Source organism: Galeopterus variegatus, unplaced genomic scaffold (assembly GCF_000696425.1).
Source record: "Galeopterus variegatus unplaced genomic scaffold, G_variegatus-3.0.2 Scaffold37, whole genome shotgun sequence".
Classification (NCBI taxonomy): Eukaryota; Metazoa; Chordata; class Mammalia; order Dermoptera; family Cynocephalidae; genus Galeopterus; species Galeopterus variegatus.
Genome location: NW_007726148.1, coordinates 533,434 through 552,815, shown reverse-complemented (window position 1 = coordinate 552,815; position 19,382 = coordinate 533,434). Strand labels below are relative to the sequence as shown.

General features: G+C 41.8%; 1 protein-coding gene across 1 annotated transcript in view; it reads right to left on the bottom strand.

The window, feature by feature from the left end:
* Positions 1-19,382, bottom strand: part of ARHGAP6 (Rho GTPase activating protein 6) — a 482,346-nt gene that overhangs the window by 47,234 nt on the left and 415,730 nt on the right. The window contains 3 exon segments of the mRNA XM_008571217.1: positions 568-763; positions 2,622-2,878; positions 9,986-10,057. Of these exon segments, the coding sequence (XP_008569439.1) occupies positions 568-763; positions 2,622-2,878; positions 9,986-10,057 (525 nt within the window).

Sequence of the window (19,382 nt, the reverse complement as noted above, 5' to 3'; positions counted from 1 at the left end):
TTCACTTAAGCAATTATTTCCAAATCTTTTTTTTTTTTTTTTTTTTTTTTAAAGAAAATGAAGTGTTATTTTTATTATTTTTTGTTTTGTTTTGTTTTTTGGTGACTGGCTGGTAAGGGGATCCAAACTCTTGACCTTGGTGTTATAACACCACACTCTAACCAACTGAGCTAATCAGCCAACCTGAGCTTTTATTTGTTAAAGAAAACCTTGTGAGTAAGCTTGATAAATAAAAAAAATAAAATAAAAATGGCTTTGCTCTGTTGGAAGGGGGACCTGGGGACAGACCCAGCCTAACAGACATGGCCCTTCTTTAAATTACTTGGCCTTCGGGGTCACTTTTGAGGACTCTCAGGGGCTGAGCAGTCTGAATACCATCAAGTTGTTTTTTTTCCTCCCACAATCTTGTTTATCCCGGTAATCTCCTAAGCAAACACTCACATCCATACACTTTCTTCCCAAAGGAGATCTTGGTCCAGAGCCCGAGCAAATGAACACAGAATTGAACTTGGTTGCTTCAGTGAATGATGCTTGGATGAATGGTTGCTGGCAGACAAGTCTACTTACCATGCTTTTCTAGGTGCTGACAGCAACTGTCCACCAGCCTGGGCACCTGTCTGTAGATAGGGTTCAGACTGAGTTTCTTATCTCTGGCTTTTTCTTTTTTATTTTGAGCCTCAGCAGGCAAGGAGAGTTGTAAAGCTTCTAGTAGTCGAGATTGATTGTCATCAAGATCTGTGATAGAATCCACTGACATGGCACCCTACAAATGACACACAGACATGAACAAAGAGGACAGACAGAAAAGAAAGACAGCTGCTTCCAGATGCTAGCCAATAAATCCTTTTGCCCATGACTATTCATCACAGTTGAAATAATACTGCTTGATTTTTATTCATTGTGCTGTTTGTATATATTTTTAAAATGCCTTTTGAAAAAGTTAGGAAACCTCCACAACATAGGGTAAGGGAATGACAGTTACAATTTCCACAACAGACAAAATTTTCCAAATGGAAGATGAGAGATGGGAAACATATAATTAAAATATTTTGCCCCAACCACTTCATTGCTTGAAACAAGAAAAAAATCACATACTCAACAAATGAGGTAAAGCCAGAGAAGTCTTGTGAATTTAAAAAAAAAACACTTTACTGGGGCTCTAGGAAGTAGATTTTTTTAAATAGGAAAATTCTATAAAATGGTCTTAGTTTCCCCCAGAAGCAGCACAAAGTGCTTTATTAGTGGGGTGGTCCCAGGAAACACTGGTAGAAGAGTGGGGAAATGAGATGGGAAAGGAATGGCAGCCAGGGAAGGGAGCATAATCAAGCCGGTGGCCATGCTCCCTGGAGGACTCTAGGAGACAATGTAGACCATGTGTTGCAGGACCACCCTATGAAGGAGTGAGGGAGCTGGGGAATTTATATACCAAGTCTCAAGAATCACTGATTAAGGGCAGTGTCTGGTAGCGGCAGGGAGGTGACATTCTCTCCTCAAGACTTACAGCCTGCCATCTACGTGGTCCAGGTGCTTCTGGCCACCAGACAGATGATATGCTGGCAGGTGGAAGGTGAGCCGGTGTGCTAGGAACGGTAAATGCTCAGGGAAAGGGAGCAGGGAACCCACCGTGTCTGCTCTAGCCAGCTGTCCTCAATGAGTGTAGAGGAAATTGGCTTCTAGTGTCCTAGCAAGGCCTGGACAGAGGTGATGGCACTTGGGAGGCTCATTACCTGGGCCCTAGATTCTCCAAAAGCTCAAATTTAGAGTTTTGGTGTTTCAGCAAAACTGAAAAAACAGCAGTGATTCAGGTCTCCCTCCACCTTGGATAAGTCCTGAATGTTGGAGGCTGTTGGAGAAATGTGGGTTTTGAATGGGAAGTGTCTGGGGTTTCCACTAGAGCGGTCTGCAATGGCTGGAGGTGGCAAAGATTTAGGGCTTCCAGGTGAGAGGAAAGGGAGAGCAACCTAGGAAGGTTTAGAGATTCTTGTCAGCTGGCTCATCTAATCACCAGTCAATTTGTCTGAAAAACTCAGCTTTCCAGGTTTGAAATTTGAAATGCCAAATAATAACGCAGTGCCTAGAACATAGTACTCACTTAAGAATTGGTACCAGATGGTTACAGTATTGATTTGAAAGAGGATATATGAAGGATTCTGTGGTTCTCCTGGAGGAAAAAATGCTCCCTTGATCAAGAAAACTCTAATGGTTTAAGAAGACCTGCGGCCAATTCATTCGGTGAGGCATGTTCTCAGAAGGGTGATTAAGAAATTAACAAAAACACCAGGCCCTGCCCTCACGCCTGGCAGTCTAGTGGGAAAGTCTGGCAAGACAACAGGTTACAACAGATGGGGCTCAATGGTTGTATTGTAGAATGTTTAGGATACCATGGGGCATAGGGATAACAAAGGAGGGACACCCAACAGCTCTGAGAGGTGTCAGGGAAAGGTTTGAGGGTGTGCCAGGTGCCACATGCCCAGTGCAAATTCTCCTTGGATGGAGTTGTTGACAGATACTTGGACACAAACTACATATCCAGTTTTCACATGAACAAAGACTCCAAGAATAACATTATGCATCTTCAGTTTTCCTAGCATCGGTGTCAGAGGAAACACTGGCCAACTCACCCTCCTCCTGGCCCGAGGAGCCGGTTCCGGGGTGTTTGGGGACGTTGACTCATTTGGGGTTTCTGAGGTTGAGCTGAGAGATGAGTTACTGCTTGAGAGTTCTTTGTTTTGCCTTTTACTTCCGAATGGGAGGAGGGAAGCCACAAAATCGGATGCATCCTTCTGCTCCTCTCTCTGCGAATCCTGCTTGAGTTTATAGGCCCTGTCATTTGCAATGACTTGGGATAAGGGCATTCCAAATGCCTGCGGGATGAATTCTGGAATCAGAAAACAGACATTCACTTTTAGAGACTGCCCCAGCCAGTGAATACTTTCATTCAGGTTTCAGACCTAAGGGCAGATGTATTCAAATGATTGTTTTCAAAGAATTAATTCATCAATCAAAATACAGTGATGACTGTTGTGTTGATCAGAATGGCCAAAGTTTCCATTTCAAGAAAGAAGGCTAGTATGTCTAAACACATGTTTTAGAAATCTAGGTCTCGTATGTATAAACACATGTTCTAGAAATCTAGGTCTCTAGTTTTCCTCCACGTCTCATGTCTGTTTTAAAGGAAATAACTTTACAGAGAAGTATGACATTTTTGAGAGAATGTAGGTAATGCTTTATCCTCATGAAGAGCAGTTTTACAAACAGTTAGTCTTCGATTTATATGTCTCAGAAGCCCTCAAAGATTGTAAGGCATGAGGAATTTGCATATACCCCTCATCCAACAAGCATTTATTGAATACCTACTATGCGCCATGACAAGCTCCACATTGGGGGCACAGACTTATAAAAGGTCCAGTCCTTGCTCTTGAGGGGTTCAGAGTGGGGGGTGGAGGAGGGGAGAGTCAGACGTGTAAAGAATTATACCGAGTGACTATCATGCGTTATAACAGAGAGATGCGTTAGTGAAAGCTGCAATTCAGTAACTGGCCACACTTTGGGGTTCCCAGGAAAAGATGCAGCAGGTGAAATGATAACCCAAGAGGCAGAGGAGCAGCTTGGGAACAGCTCAGGAAGAAGTCTGCTCTTTTTTTTGTTGTGTTCGTCATCTCCACATCCCATCTCCAGCCAGCTGGGTGGGGCTGTCACCCTCATGATCTACACTCAAGCCACTCTGCTGGCCACATGCAGAAGTGGACTCCACCACAAAATATCTGGTGGGAGGCCCAGGATACAATTTGTTAAATTCTCTAGTAAGGTCAATTTGCGGGAAGAGGCATAATGTGGAAATCTATGGCTTTATTTGGAGGTGGATATACAGTTGCTTTCTGGATCCCTGCACTAAGTCCATTTGTATACATATACATTACATCTTTAAGACCAGGCATTTTATGGGCAATATTTCAGATTTGTGCTGAAAGTCATTAATAATTTAATGAAATGCATTATTCCTTTTAGACTCAAAATTCGGTCTCTTAGCAGCAGCAAATTGGAGCCTCTCCCTTGTTTTTCCCTATGAATAAAACCAGCATAACCAAGGGAAAATAATTCTAAGGTTGTTTGTTTTTTGAAAGAAAATCTAACATTTAAATCAGGTGGAAAGAGGCTTTAAAAGGTTTTCCTACTTAGTCCTTGGCAACATTTTTAACATCACTGGGCTAATGGCCAAGTCAACATTAAAAGTAGAAATGCTGCTTGAAGAGCCTATACCTCTGGTTTTGTTGAAACATGCAATTTTTTTTTTTGAGGTAAAAAATAAAAACTTCAGGGCCGGCCCGGCGGCGCACTGGATAGTGCGCCGCTTGGGAAGCGCGGCGGTGCTCCCGTCTGAGGGTTCGGATCCCACGTACAGACCGGCTCCCGCTCACTGGCTGAGCGAGGCGCGGGAGCAGCGCCGAGGGTTGCGATCCCGTTGCCGGTCCCCGGTCCGGTACGGGGGCAACACTGAGGGTTGCGATCCGTTGCCGGACACGGAAAAAAGACAAAAAAAAAAATAAATAAATAAAAACTTCAGAATTTTGCTACTTTCAGAGGCTGCTTGTGATTCTCTATCAACAAACTAAGTGACATATAATAATTTTTTAAAAAATTAGGAATTTCTCCTTTAAGTGATGAATATGGACAGTGTAGCAAGAGCCATTACTCACTATTGATAAAAGGCCATTTCCACCAGCAGCAAAATTAAGAACCAAAGGGGACAGTACCCGCCCATCTGCTGTGCACCCTGAGGATTTCTTAGATAAATCAACACTATCTTGTCTGTGGAAATAATCAAATATTCTTACTTAGAAAAAAATCAGGAAAAGTCTGGAAATGTGGATGGTAAGGCTGACAGCTCCATGAAATATACAGACATTGATGGCGGATAATAGCAGCGAAAAGAACATTGACAAATGTATCAAGTGACACGTGTTTGCTCATGTAGGCATACCCACAGCAGGGACTTACTACAAGGTGGGGGCTATTGAGTCTTCTCCTAGCCATTTTTTCCGTATTAAAAAAAACCCAACCAGACTCATTTAGAGATTTCTAATATCTCTGAAAAAAAGAAGAAAAATTGCTTACTTTGGAATCTGTCATTTTTAATATCTGGAAGTCTGTCACCCTATTTGTAAATTGGAATAACTGAATACAAATTAAACAGGTGAAATACTTGAAGTCGTCCTCCCCCAATTTTTCTTTCTCTTTTATTCACATTCAAGAGAGGTAGCTACCCATAACATATTTTTATTTCTTTCTAACAGACTTTCTTTTCTGGCTGAGTTTATTCTTTCAGTGGTAGGGTTTTCATGTAGCCTCTTTAGTTTCTTGTCGCTTGCCCTAAGGACTCTCACATGCTTCAGAAAGGAGACCTCTCTATGCTCTAAGCTTGTGTTGCAGTTCCTACTTAATCTGTATAAAATGTAGGCAGGACTCTGAATAGCATTTCTTCTAAAAAATATGGCTATTGTGAAATTGAGGACTCATCACAGGTCAACTGATCAAAACCCTCTTTTATGTGTAAATAAAGTGTTGAGCACCCACAACTCTCTGTGATTTCAAAGACCACAAGGACATTGCCCAAGACTCACTGTGCTGGGACCAGAGATGATTGATACCATGTCCTGATCTATGGTGCGTGTTCACTAAGGAGACCTTTTTCCTGATGTCCTCATTAGTAGTGACTGTCTACTCTCCATGAACCACAGGTTCAGGAGGTGGCAGGTGATTCTCTTAGCTCCCTTTTGCTACTTCCAGACCTTCACCCCCTCCCACATTGTGGCAGAAACCTGCTACTGCAAGTTTCTTCTTGTCTCTTGATCATTTTCATCTTCTATTGTTGATTTGACTCGCGTTCACACCCCCAAACTACCATCCTCCTGGTGACTTGGACGTCTTCCTAAATGACCCATCTGACTCTCTGTCCTCATGTCTCCTTGACCTCTTCCTCTTCCTCTTTCCTTTTCCTGCATGCCACTTTTGTCACCCATTCCCTTAGACCCACCCTGGACCCTGTCCTTACCAGAAGTTATTCCCCCCTAGACTTAGTCTTCTACTCTGACCACAGCTCCCATCCTTCTGGCATGCTCTGTCAGCTCATCCTGTTACAAAGGCCCTTACCTCCACATTTCTCTGCTCCATTAGCCCCTGCTGATCTTTGCTTCCCTCCAAATTCAAGTGCTCCAACACCCCAATCCAGATGAACCCAACTGTCTGCCTCTCAGTGCCGCATCTGGGAGACTTCCAGAGCGTCTCTCTCCACTCCTACCATCACTCCCACCCTAGTCCAAGAGACCATTGTCTTTCTCCTGGACTTCCAAATAGCCCCCTAATTGGCCTTCCTCCCTCCGCTCTTGTGTCACTCCCATCCCAAGTTCATGTCTGTCACTGCAGCAGGGCAATCTGTTTAAAGACACCACGAAATTGCCCCTCCTTAGTACACTTGGATAGCATCTCAGTGCTTTTAGCATACAGACCCAAAGCTGTGCCATGGCCCACACAGTCCTGGCGAGCTGGCCCTTTCCTACCCTTGCCTGGAACCACACTCGCCCTTTTTCTCTCTTATAGCACTCAATGGCAGCATGCAATATATTTTCTTAGAGAATTTTCTTCATAGTGATAACTGATACTTGATTTTTCTTACTACTGTTTTATAAAAATAAAAGTTGTATCAAATATTCCTGTATAGTGTTATTTCACAGCTCACAAATAGTGACATACTTAGAGAGTGAGGAACAGTAAAACATGGCATAATATGATTTCAACATAAAAAAGGTGCCAGAAATGAACTATCCCCAGATGTTAGGGCAATAAATATATGCCATAATCTGAAAATGTCCTGGTGGGAGGGAACCTATCTCCCAGAACTACGACACAGTAAAACCTACTCCCCATGTGCTTTGATTAGGAAGCACATTAACTAGAGCAAAGTAGTTATTTTTAAACCTTCCCCTAAAAAACTCATTTCTTTTTGACAAAAGAAAAAAATTTTCTGAAGTTCTGAATGTTTTAAAAACACTTTGGTTGTCAAGTAAATTAACTAAGAGAAATTAAAGACTTGGAACTGTTCTGTATGAAAATACGTTTTCTGAACCAGTGTCAATCCTGAATTAATTTCCATATGGAAATGAAAAGTCACACGGGCACTGCTTAAGTGGGAGGAGGGACACAGGAGTGTCACATGATCTACTGTATATTATACCAAGGCAATTAAATAACATACAGGACATAATTCATTCTGATTGAATCAACTAATATAGCAGCGTATCAAACATTTATGAATCACTCTTTATTGGGAGAGCAATTCAATTCTAAAAAGCTGCTCCTGTTTATTTTTAAATGACCTAACCCCAGAGGTCATTTAGAGTTTCCTGTTTTTCTTCTTTTACTTTTGGATTCAAATGATGATCATTTTTCACATGTGCAGCTGTTATGAACCCACATGCTAATATTCCACTGGAAGGAAATAATGTGGACCGATACAACTGTTCCAGACCAGCACACCGCCCCTCTCATGCCGTGTTCCCAGGACATCCATGTAACAGCTCCCAGAGTTGACATGCACAGGGTTTCATGTCCAGAAAAGATGCTATACATAATTAACCTTCATTTAAACCTTGTTTTTCAACATCAAAGCTCCTTTTTGAAAAACCGACCTCTTCTGCCATGATACTGATACTTCTCCCCTTAGTTGGGTGGACGGTGTTTTTTCTTTAGAACCAGCAGGACCTGCCTTCCTTTTCCCAGTCAGCTCCCTGTGCAGCAGTAGAGTGCACTGCCGAGTTTTCACTGAGCTCACGTATAGGGTTTGGTCTGGAAACTGTATTATGGCCATGAATATTGGTCGGTTACTTCCCCAGCCCTTCCTTCCCCGCTCATTCGCACTCTTGCTTCCTGCTATTTTGTATGCAATATAAGCAAGCATGCATGCATCTACTTCTGTTGAGATGAAAACTATCTCCTGCAAAAATGCTTATTCTGCTTAGTCTAGTGCCATTTGGGCACTTGCTAAAGAATCACCTAAAGTCTACATTATAAGTATTTAAATTCCAATATCAATATCATCACCCTAGAATAAACCTACTTTAAAAGATAATATATGACTAATACCCACCTGAGTGATATACACGAGAATTGCTCTAGTCTAGAGAGGTAAAGGTGCTCTACTGAAGGAATAGAATGAGCAAAAACTCATTTATTTATTTCCTTTTTGTCTTTTTTACTGACCGGCAACGGGATCGCAACCCTCGGTGTCGCGTGCGCACCGCGCTCAGCCAGTGAGCGGGAACCGGTCTCCACATGGGATCCAAACCCTTGGCAGGAGCGCCGCCGCGCTCCCAAGCAGCGCACTCTCCAGTGCGCCACCAGGCCGGCCCCGTAAAAACTCATTTAAAAGAGCAATGCTGGCTACTAATATTCAAGTCATTAAAAAACAAAGGTGAGAACACATCAACTAATTAAGTATAATACAATTTATCAGACAATGATAGATAGCTGGACAACCCTTGACCTTCATTATTCCAGCAGCAGATTCTGCTAGGATAGGACATGCTCTGGTGAGTATCCTGGTCAATACAGACCAGAGTTCTTGTCCTAGAAGTTGCACATCAGAAGCTCATAAAAACGTCCATGCCCAAGCTACCCCTGCAGACAGGTGGACGCAGACTCTCTGGAGTGGGGTCTGGACATTGGAATTTTTAAAAGCACCACAAGGGGTTCTACTGTGTAGCCAGGGGGGGGGGATTACTGACACTTTCATCTCCTTTCCTCCAATTTGAGGTAAACATCTGAAATGTCTGGAGGTGTTTTGGCTGAGGGTGGTGCTGCTGGCGCCTACAGAGTAGAGGTGAGGAATTCTGCTAAACATCCCAAAATGCACAGGACAGCCCCCACCATAACGGATTATCCAGTCTAAAATGCCAGTTGTACTAAGGCTGAGAAACCTCTCTAACTGAAAACAATGGTTTTCGATTCTTTAGAATTCTTTTTTTTGGCCCACAGAACAAAAGGTCATGACACTTTAGGCACAGTTCAAGGTATGGGTATAAAAACTGAGATTAATGGTGTGGCATAAAACCCAATACCGATCACAATGCATTTATTTTTACAACCTCCAGTTTCATTGTCTTCCATTACTTTTCAAGCAGAAATTCAATCATTATAGAAAAGAACTCCAAGGTGAGACATATGACTGTCCTCATTCAACACTCATCTACTATGTCAGATACAATGAAAATACATTCATATGACCACACCACTCAACAATCATTTCATGTGGAACCATAAAAACAAGACACAAAAAACTGGACTGTGCTAATGGGGCCCAGGTGCCCATTATGTGAGCTCAAAGAATATTAGTTAAAAATGACCACAAATTCCTATGAAAGAATGGCTAAAGTGTCAGTTCCCTAAATAGACATAGAAGGGGACACAAAACAGTACGATGACAATCAACAATTCCGAAAGCATATGGGGCAAAAAATAAACGTGATGTGATCTAACATAAAAATGCTGAGAATGGCCCATCTTCAGGAACCCAAGAGAATGAGACTGTTCCCTTCCAGTAGTCATGGTAGGCAAATCCAAGCTCTTTCTCATCCAGCTAGCCCTGCCTAACTGTCTGGATTTGCCAGACAGCTGGTTAGTGTTAGAGATGCTGTCCATGGCTACTTGACCAGGTTCTCTTTATGCATAACTGATTGGCCAGAATCATAATTGGAACCATAAACTTGGCCAAAGTCACATTCTGCTAAAACCAGCTGAATTCATCAATTCAGTAAGAGCTACTCAAACAAAGAAGAGTAGACCAAAACAGCCCTTAATGAGATTCCATCATGGAAATCCAGCTTTACATAATAGAGTTGAACCACGTAAATCTATGCAATTCAAAAACCCACCAAAAGCAACCATTATGCTCGATGGAAGATGCATTCACTTTAGTTATTTCATCCTTTACCTCTGTCTTTGTTTTTCTCCTTTCCTAGTGAATCCAGTTTCTTTCTCAAAGATTTCTTTCTCTTTTGTCCATCTGTAAATAATAAAAGAACATGAACTTGTAAAAACAAACATGCAAGTGATATTTTACATTATCAATAATTACATTTGAGCCAAAGTATGACTTCTCTCTTACTTTGCTCATAATTTGACATATTAAATGGAGTAACAGCTCTGAGAATACATGAAAATTCCTGACTTGGACAGCACATATAACCAGAATCTTGGTGTATGCTCTTAAATCTTCGTTCAGTTGTGGAAAGTACAGAAAACTTAGTCCTTGGGAAGTAATTTAGCTCTGACATTTAGATATGTTTGCTTTTACTATTACATAAGTCTCTTTCTATTTTCCATGGTTATGCAAACCAATGTCCATCTTGAACCAAATCTCCCTGAGAAGAGAGTCAACAGTGCATGTAGCTATGATATTCATGAGTTCATAGAGTGTAACTGGATAAGGAAGTGAATTTGGGGTCCATAGAACTCAAGTCTAACTATTGCTGCACTGTTTACTAACTGTGCAACTTTGGACAAGTCTCCATGTCCACATCTATTAAATAAAAATTTCATGGGGTTGTTGTGAGAATTAAATGAAACAATCCACATAAAGTGCTTAATGGGGAGTCTGACACATGTCCATAAATACAGATCCACTTTCTTTGTGGGGGCTGCATAGTATTCCATGGTATGGCTGTACCATCATTTAGTTAACCATTCCCCCATTGATGGACATTTGGGTTGTTTCTAATTTTTCCCTGTAATAAGTAAGAATATAACATTCTAGCATCTGGTACTCACAACAAATGCACTTAATATGTCTGTTTAACTCGCTGAATGGTAAAGATGCCACTCATATCAGCGGGCAGCTGCAATCAAATTCCTGGGATGTCATCATAAAATATTGGCATTCATCATTGCCAGAATGTGTTTTGGGATTATGCAGCTGTCAACTTAACATGTGGGAGGTGTGAATCAGGAATCCACACTGTGATCAAATAAGGGAAATGCAGCCCATGCTGCAATAAAACTGATGTTTAAAAGGAGGATTAGGACATTTTTTTTTTTTTTTACAGGATACACTGAAAAATGTTGTAAAGAAAGAGATTCAGCCTAATAAAATTTAAAAGCAAGACTATAATATCAGGAAAAGACAGAGTAAGCATTCTGAAACAGAAATGAGCATTGCTGGGAGCCTCACGGGTCGCAGATGTTCCCAACTCCTCCTCTCTGAATTTTTAGAGGCAAAAGAACATCACAATATAATTAACAGGCACATTCAATCCCTCCTCCCTTTCAAAGATTTCTAAAATGAATCTCCTCCCACAGAGTGGAAAACGTCTTCACTCTTGCACTCATGAGATTTGTATAAGGGGAAATTATGTAAATCAGTTGCAACGTGGCAAACAGCCATCAATCTCTTTCATCACGTAAATATTCATATCTTCAACGTCTAACAGCTGATCTAACTACTTAGGGCCTCCCATGACTTATTCTACACCTACAGGCAACAAGCACGTGAACTGCACACTATTCTAATCTGTTCTCCAAATAGGACTCACACGTCTTCCACTTCGTAATGCTTTGTGCATCACTAGTTTGTATCACCAAATGTATTTGACAATACCAAAATTTTAGTTTTTTAAAACCGTTAATTCCTTTACTTAAATAGCTGGTCCAGCAGAATAACTAAACTGTCTATTAAAGCTTAAGAGATTTATTTTTCATGAGTGGGCAGATCGTAAAATTCAAATAAGTCAAAGAGCCAGAATACATAGAGGATACAGGACATTTTATTTTTAAAAATAGATTTTAAGAACTTTTAAAAATATTATGGCATGTATCATAGGTAGATGTGTATAAATACAAATGTCCAGGTTAAATAATAATAATCAGAAGTCCAGTTCCGACATGTCTGACAGCCAAAGGTGTAGATTATTGCTAGTACCTGAGGAATGACCGACATGCCGCCCTTCTCATCCTAGGTAATTCAGGTCTGACTTTTGCAATAATCAGTTATTGGCTTTTCTTCATAGTTTTGCCATCTATGAATGTATTTTTAAAGAACATGGTTTTGTTTTTCCTGTTCTGAGATGCATAAATGGAATCACACGGTAGGTCATCTTTCCTGCCTCATTTATTTCGTTCACCAACACAGGTAGTTGTGAATCATTCGTTCTCATTTCTATATAGATGCTCTTAGGCTTACAATAGGGTTACATCCTGATAAGCCCATCGTAAATCAAAAATATGGTAAGTGAAAAATGCGTTTCATATCCTGATAAACCCATCATAAAGTCAAAAAGTAGCAAGTCAAACCATCGCAAGTCAGGGACCATCCGTGCAGTGTTTTCTTATACGAATATGCCACAGTTAATTTCTCCATTGAATTGTTGGTGAAAATTTGAGTTGTTTTGAGCTTGGGGCTATTTGGAGCACTGTTTTTGAAAAATTTAGTTTGCGTCTCCTTACCTGCATGTACAAGAATCTCCCTAAGACAGTGGTTCTGAAAGTGTGGTCCGGGACCAGCATCCTCAGTACCACCTGGGAACCTGTCAGATATGCAAATTCTCTGTGGTCCTACCCCAGAATCCCTGAATCTGGAACTCTGGGGTGGCACCCAGCAGTGTGTGTTTGAACACACCCTCCAGGGGATTGTGATACACATTGAAGTCTGAGAACCAAGGCTCCAGCATATATACGAGAAGCTACATTGCTGGGTCAGCGTATATGCAACCTTAGGCTTTACTAGGTAACATCAAATATTTCAGAGTAGTTTTGCTCACATATATTCCCACCAGTATGAGAGTTTATGTGATCCTGCAAGGATAAGTACTTTAAACTCCAAAACTGCCAACAATGTTTTGAAGTCTCCTTACAGGCAAAGTGTGATCTTTATGAATACTGACCTACAATAAAAAATGCTTCACTATTTATAACACATACTATCTTTTTCACTGGATGATGTGCAGTGATGTGCCATTTTTTCTTTTAAAACCCTCAGGAAAATGGCCAGAGCCGCACGATGAAACTGATCATTCCTCCCTTCTCCCTTGCGATCAGTCATTGGTGTGCCTTGGAGTTTCCAGTTTTTGAAGAACGTCTCATCTTCTGTTCCCATAGAGCACAGAAAACCTGCTCAAGAGCCTGCCATACCATGCACCTGCAGCCATCATGAACAGTTCATGTTCAGCCAGTTCCTTGGAGAGCAATAAGTGTGATAAATGCCACTCCGTCTTTAAAAAAAAAAAAAAAAAAATTCAAGCTCCCCAACTGTCAAGATCGCACTGAAATGTTTTACGGTATAAATGGTGATGAGCAAGTGTTGCTAACTGCTCCCAGTGTGTACACTGTTTTACAGACAATGGGGACCCTGACCAAAGGCATCTTGGAACAAGCACTTAGGGAGTGGTCTCCACACGTCCTCCTTTTACTGGGCACTGCCCAAGTCCTCCTTAATGTGCCCGGAGGAGATGGCATCCTACAGGGGAGACCTCACAACACACACGACACAATAGCAGATGGTGAGGCAGCGGGCCTTCCACGACCTAGTGACCCCAAAGCAAAGGAGCCATGGATGTGGGGTGTGGTTAATCTGGGCATCCCCTTGGGGGAGACAAACCACAGACAGGGTCTTCAGGAGGGCTGAGACAAGAAAACACAAGATTGCTCTTCTAGGACATGCTTTTTGTGGACTCATTTGCTGTTGGTGGTGTTCCATTTTAAGGCTTGTTTGTTTCACTAGCTGGACCAGAAGCTCTCTGAGGGCAGACCATGCCTTCTAGCCTTTTGTCTCCCTCCAAGCAAATAGCACAGGGAGGGACATGCCCTGAGGACTTGTCTGCACTGTCCAAGGCCAGGAAGTCAGAGGGAGGTTTTGTGTTGGGTTTCAGGGAACCCAGGAGCAATAAGTACACATCTCCTAATTTTAAGGTGACCAGATTCAGAGAATGAAGGTTATAAAACTGTATTTTTCATATTAAATTAATTCTGGAGATAATAAAAACATTATCCAAGGAAAGAGTCATTTTGGTGACAGAAGGAAGAGTAAAGGTTACTTCTGGGGAATGGATATTACCTGAAAGGAGGCATAAGGAAGCCTTCTGGGGTGTCAGGAATGTTCTATATCTTGATCTGGTTGGTGGTTACATGATGGATACATATTAAAAGCCCATCGAGCTGTATTTATACACATTCACATTTATGTACATGTATGTTACTCCTCAATACAAATAACAACAACAAAAGACTTCACCACTTTTACAGAATGGCACAGTGTAAAGGTTACATTAACTGAATGCGGAGGAAAACTCAGCAAGGAAGTCCTGTGGAAGAAAGTTCTTGCCTGTTTAATTTTCCTAAATATCTGAAGGCCTTTGATCTCCTCTGACCACCACGACTTCCCTGTGACATAGGCATACAGTAGTAATGAATAGTTAGTGGTTATTGCGCATGTACTATGAGCTAAGTGCTGAGTATCTGCAACCTTATTACCTCCTCACAGCAGCTCTATGAAGCCCATACTATTGTTTTCCCCATTACACAGATGAAGAGACTAAGGTTAGGAGAGGCAAGTAACTTGTTGATGGACAGAAGTTGGGATATGGTAACTTCAGAACTTGCACCCCAGGCTATCCAACGCCAAAGCTGGTGCTTGTAATCTCCACCTGGGATGTAGTGAAGAACACATGGTGCCTACACGAGGGATGTGACAAGAAGGGCCAGATATGTGGACTGACACGCTCACAGTAAGACAGAGTTAGAGAGGGAGGGGAAAGAGAAACTAACAACTTTTAAGCCCTGAATATGCATCAGGACCAGTGTAAGTCATTTTAATATGATATTAAATATTATATTTATATAATAGTATCAATCCACATCAACACACAATCCACTGAGGTAGCTTTTTGATGGACTCATTTTACAGTTGAGGGAACTGAAAATCAGAGAATTAAAACAAATTCTCCCCGAATCACAGAACTGGTAGGCGATGGAGCTGGGATTCAAAGCCAAATTCCAGCTCTTTCCAATAAGCATGGCTCTGTCTCAACAGGTGTGGCTGAGAGCAGAAGCCAGATGCCTGCGGAGAGAAATGGAAGTCTTTTGTTTGAGGTCACTTCGCCTCAGCAGCAGGAGAGATGGTCCAGGACTCTCCCACCTGGGAGGTGCTTGCAAAGAAATGGCCATCCATTCATGGCGTTCACTTAGGCTCTGCCATCCCAGAAGCCTGGGGGATGGGCAGGAAGGCACTGAGGCCCACTTCTTAGCTAGGCAGTCACGGAGAATGGAGGCCGTGTACACCCATGCCCTGTGGATGCAGGACATGGCACCAACATTTATTTAAGCCCTTGCAAATCCCTTCATTGCAGAGCTCAGTAAGGATTACATTACTGGAAAGGAGAAGAAATCACATGCACTGAGATAGCAAACGAAGGTAAGAGTTACTAAATGTCTGCTGGGGACAAAGCCACCTCTGGTGTGGCACAGACACAGGCAAAGAACTAGCCCAGTGGCTGCAAAATGGTAACATCCAGCCCCCTGCTATTCTGGTGGTATTCATCTCACACAGTGATTTATAAAAACTTGAGCCCTACTGCAAAAGCTTGGCGAGTTCACAAACATGTCTGGATTTCTAGCCTCTCGAGAAAGGTGGGAGAGACAGCAGCCCTGGACCCACACTCCTCACCCTCGTCCAGACCAGCACAGGCACCTGGCCATGGGCCACTGCGCCCATTTGTATTAGCCGGAAGAAATGTATTACCTGGGAGTTTGCAACCCCATTCTAGCTTAAAAGGAAGGTTCTAGCTTGTTCAAATCTTCAGAGAAATCCTGCTGAGAAACTTGAAGGAATGCTTTTTGGCACCACCTTCCCTGTCTCCCCAGCCACAGCTGCCTCGGTATTTACTTGGACCAGAAAAACAGACTCTCAGAGAAAGCAAACCAAAGGAATTCATAGGCAATGAGGGGAGCTCAGCCAAAAAGTGAGGAAAAAATGACACAAAAAGAGACACTTGGGTGGCAGAATGGGAAGTGGTCCTTTAGAAACTGCACGTAATCCATGCCAGGGTTTCTCAGCCTGGCACTGGTGACACTTGGGTCCAGATAATTCCTTGTAGTGTGACTGTCCTGTGCACCGTAGGATGTTTAGCAGCATCCCTGGCCTTGACCTACTAGATGCAAGAGCACCCACACATACTTTGTTGTGACAACCACTGATGTCTCTGGACGTCACCAAATGTCCCCCAGCGCGCAAAACGACTGTGGTTGAGAACCACTGGTCCATGCATACCTCTAACTAGAGAGCAGCTATCAGCCCAAACCATGTAAATGTGAACAAAACACTCACATTTCCCCACCTGTCAGGATGCTCACCTTATACCCAATCTCAGTTTCTATTTTAAACAGAACAATATAAAAATGTTTACAAGTTATTAAGCCTCTATATATCAGGTTGAATTTTGGGCATAATAGCAATTTCCTTCAATTTATAAAGAAATGGGAGTCTGCCTGTAATTACTGCTCTACCAAATCCTCAAGACTATTTTCCCCAAGGTGGGGAAATAAAGCAAGCTCCTTGAGTAAACACTTTGTATTTCTTTGTTTCAGGTGTTTTTGTTCCCCTTTGGGGGACAAGATCGGGTGTGGAACAGCATCTGATGGCAGGTGGCTGCATGAATGGATGCTGTGCAGCATTCAGGGAAGAGTCAGGGGACATCATAGCTCTTTCCTTTTATTTAGAGGACTAAGCATGACACAGAAAGAGACTTACTAGCCATCCTGCCATGGGCCAGAACAAGGATTCAGGAGGATATTACAGGAAGGCACTTTTACCAGAAAATGCAACAGTTCAGCAATGGCATGAGCTGTTTCAAACAAAGCACTTTTCACCGTGGCTCCCATGGTGGTTGTACTCTCTGTCATGCATCCCTCACTCTGGGAGAAGCCATATCATGAGCAACACCCCATGCAAAAGGCTAAGTGGTGAGAGATTGAAGCCTCCAGCCAACAGCCTCATAAGTGAGCCTGGAAATGGATCCTCCAGCCCCAGTCAAGCCCTCAGATGACTGCAGCCCCATATGAGCTTGACTGCAACCTCACAAGAGTACCTGGACCAGAACGACCAAGCTAAACTATTCACAGAAGCTGTGAGAGGAGAAAGTTTGTTATTTGAAGAAAAAGAAAAAGAAAAGAAAAGATGCCCAGCTAAATGCAATGTGGTATCCTGGATGGGAACCTGGAACAGAAAAAAGGACATTAGTGGGGAAACTGGCAAAATCTGAATGAAGTCTATAGTTTTGTGACAGTAATGCACTGAAGCTGGTTTCTTAGCTGTGATAAATGTACCAAGGTGCTATAAAACATTAACATTATGGAAAACTGGGTGAGAGGCTTAAGGAAACTGTACTACCTTTGTAACTTTTCTGCAAATCTAAAATTATTTCAAAAATTAAAAGAAAAATTTAAATTCTTTCTCCCAGGCACCATATGTATTCAAGCAAAGGCTGGAAACTCATTTGTCAAGCATGTGAGAAAATGTAGATCTGCACTGTTCACTGAAGTGCTTTGCAGAATTGGGAGCTCAACTTTATGGCAACAAAGGAGGTGACTCACAAGTCAGAGTTTCTGACCTGGCTGAAACTAATGAAAAAAATCTCCTATTTGCATCTCCCCAAACTGATAGAAAACACGTGTCTAAGCCAACATAAAACACCCATTGTGGCTGCCATTCTGGTGGAGCACGTTGCTGGAAAGGCAGTGGACAGCTAAGAGTCTCGGCCAGATTTGTTTTTATGGCCCTGATGATGTTTTCATAGGTGCCTCATTAGATTGTCTTAAGATTTCTCCTAAATCTTAGGTTCTCTGATCCCTTTTTTTGTTTGTTATCCAGACTTGGCATTTTTCATTTGCATCCAAGAATACTGATTAGTACAGAAATCTGTTTGTTTTTTAAGCTCCTATGCTTATCCTGATAAACCAAAATATTGGTTTTTTAAATAAAATATAACATATATTTACATACATATGGATATATGAATATGAATTAAGTGAGTTATACAATTTGTGGCTCTCCTATAAAAATGTCTACTAATACCATGTGAGGGTACTTCAAAAAGTTCATGGAAAAAATTGAATTAAAAGATAATACAAATCCTTCAATGAACTTTTTGAAGACCCCTCATATTTTATCCTTTACTAAAACTAAAATTCATTCTGTCATCTCATCTAAAGTCCTTTTGAGGACTTTCAAGCCACAGATCTCCCAGAAATAAGGCAAGAAAAAGACCACACCACATATTTTATTTCCAGTATGGAACAGGAGGTTTGTTAAAGTAATATTATTATTAATGGTCCCTGGCACTTGGCAGCCATTCATTGTGCCCATACTCCATGCTTGGTTCTTTCCAATGATTGAGCTCATCAGTGTAAGGTAAATTGTCCCTGTAAGGCCACTATGGAAAAGAGATAGGAACTTATGGGAGCCAAGGAGCCAGTACCCCAGTTAAAATCATGTTCTAGGAAAAGCTGAGCTGGACATAGCAGCCAGTTACTACCATCACCACCTTCAGTGGAATGAATTCAAAATTACCCTTCTCCTTTGAGTTGCCTGCTCCATATTCAAAATCCATCCCAAGAAATGAAAGGGTGAGCAGCCCTGATCAAAAACACATCCAGGAAAGGGAAACCGGTTGGACCAGTGCAATGTTCTAGTCTAAGAACTGACCTGGGATGAATCCCAGAGATTTAGGAGGAGAGTAAAAGCAGGGATTTCTTCTTTATCCTAAAGTAAGCAATTCTCTGTCTGGGGATGTTGTGCCATAATACATGATGAATCTCCTTGCTTTGGGAATATTATTTATACTATAATAGTTATCTCTTTAAATGTCATCTTCCCCCTAGAAAACTGGCTCATCCTCCATCCATCCATCCATGCAACACTGATGAAACACATTGTAGGTGAGACTCTGAGCTAGGTGCTGTGAACCCAGAAGAATGGAAACTATCTCTGCCTTTAAGTAACTCAGAGTTCAGTGCTAGAGATAGATATGCAGAAACCCAATTTTAAAAAAAATGAAAAAATGCTTCAGTGAAGACATTTACTAGGTGCTATGAGGACAGAAGAAAGAAAGCTGCCCCCAACTCTGCTTGCAAAGGCTAATGTTTGAGTTCAATCTTAAAGAATGAAGTTACCCTTCTCTGGGGCCTTTGAATTTTGCTGGGGTTTTCCCCCAATAAATCACGTGGTGACTGCTTAGTTTAGGAAAACCTTTCTTCCTGGTTATCCTAACTCTCTTAATCTTTTATTCTTAGTAATCCAACTGTTTATCAAATAAATATTCGACTGGTGAAAAATGATGCAAATT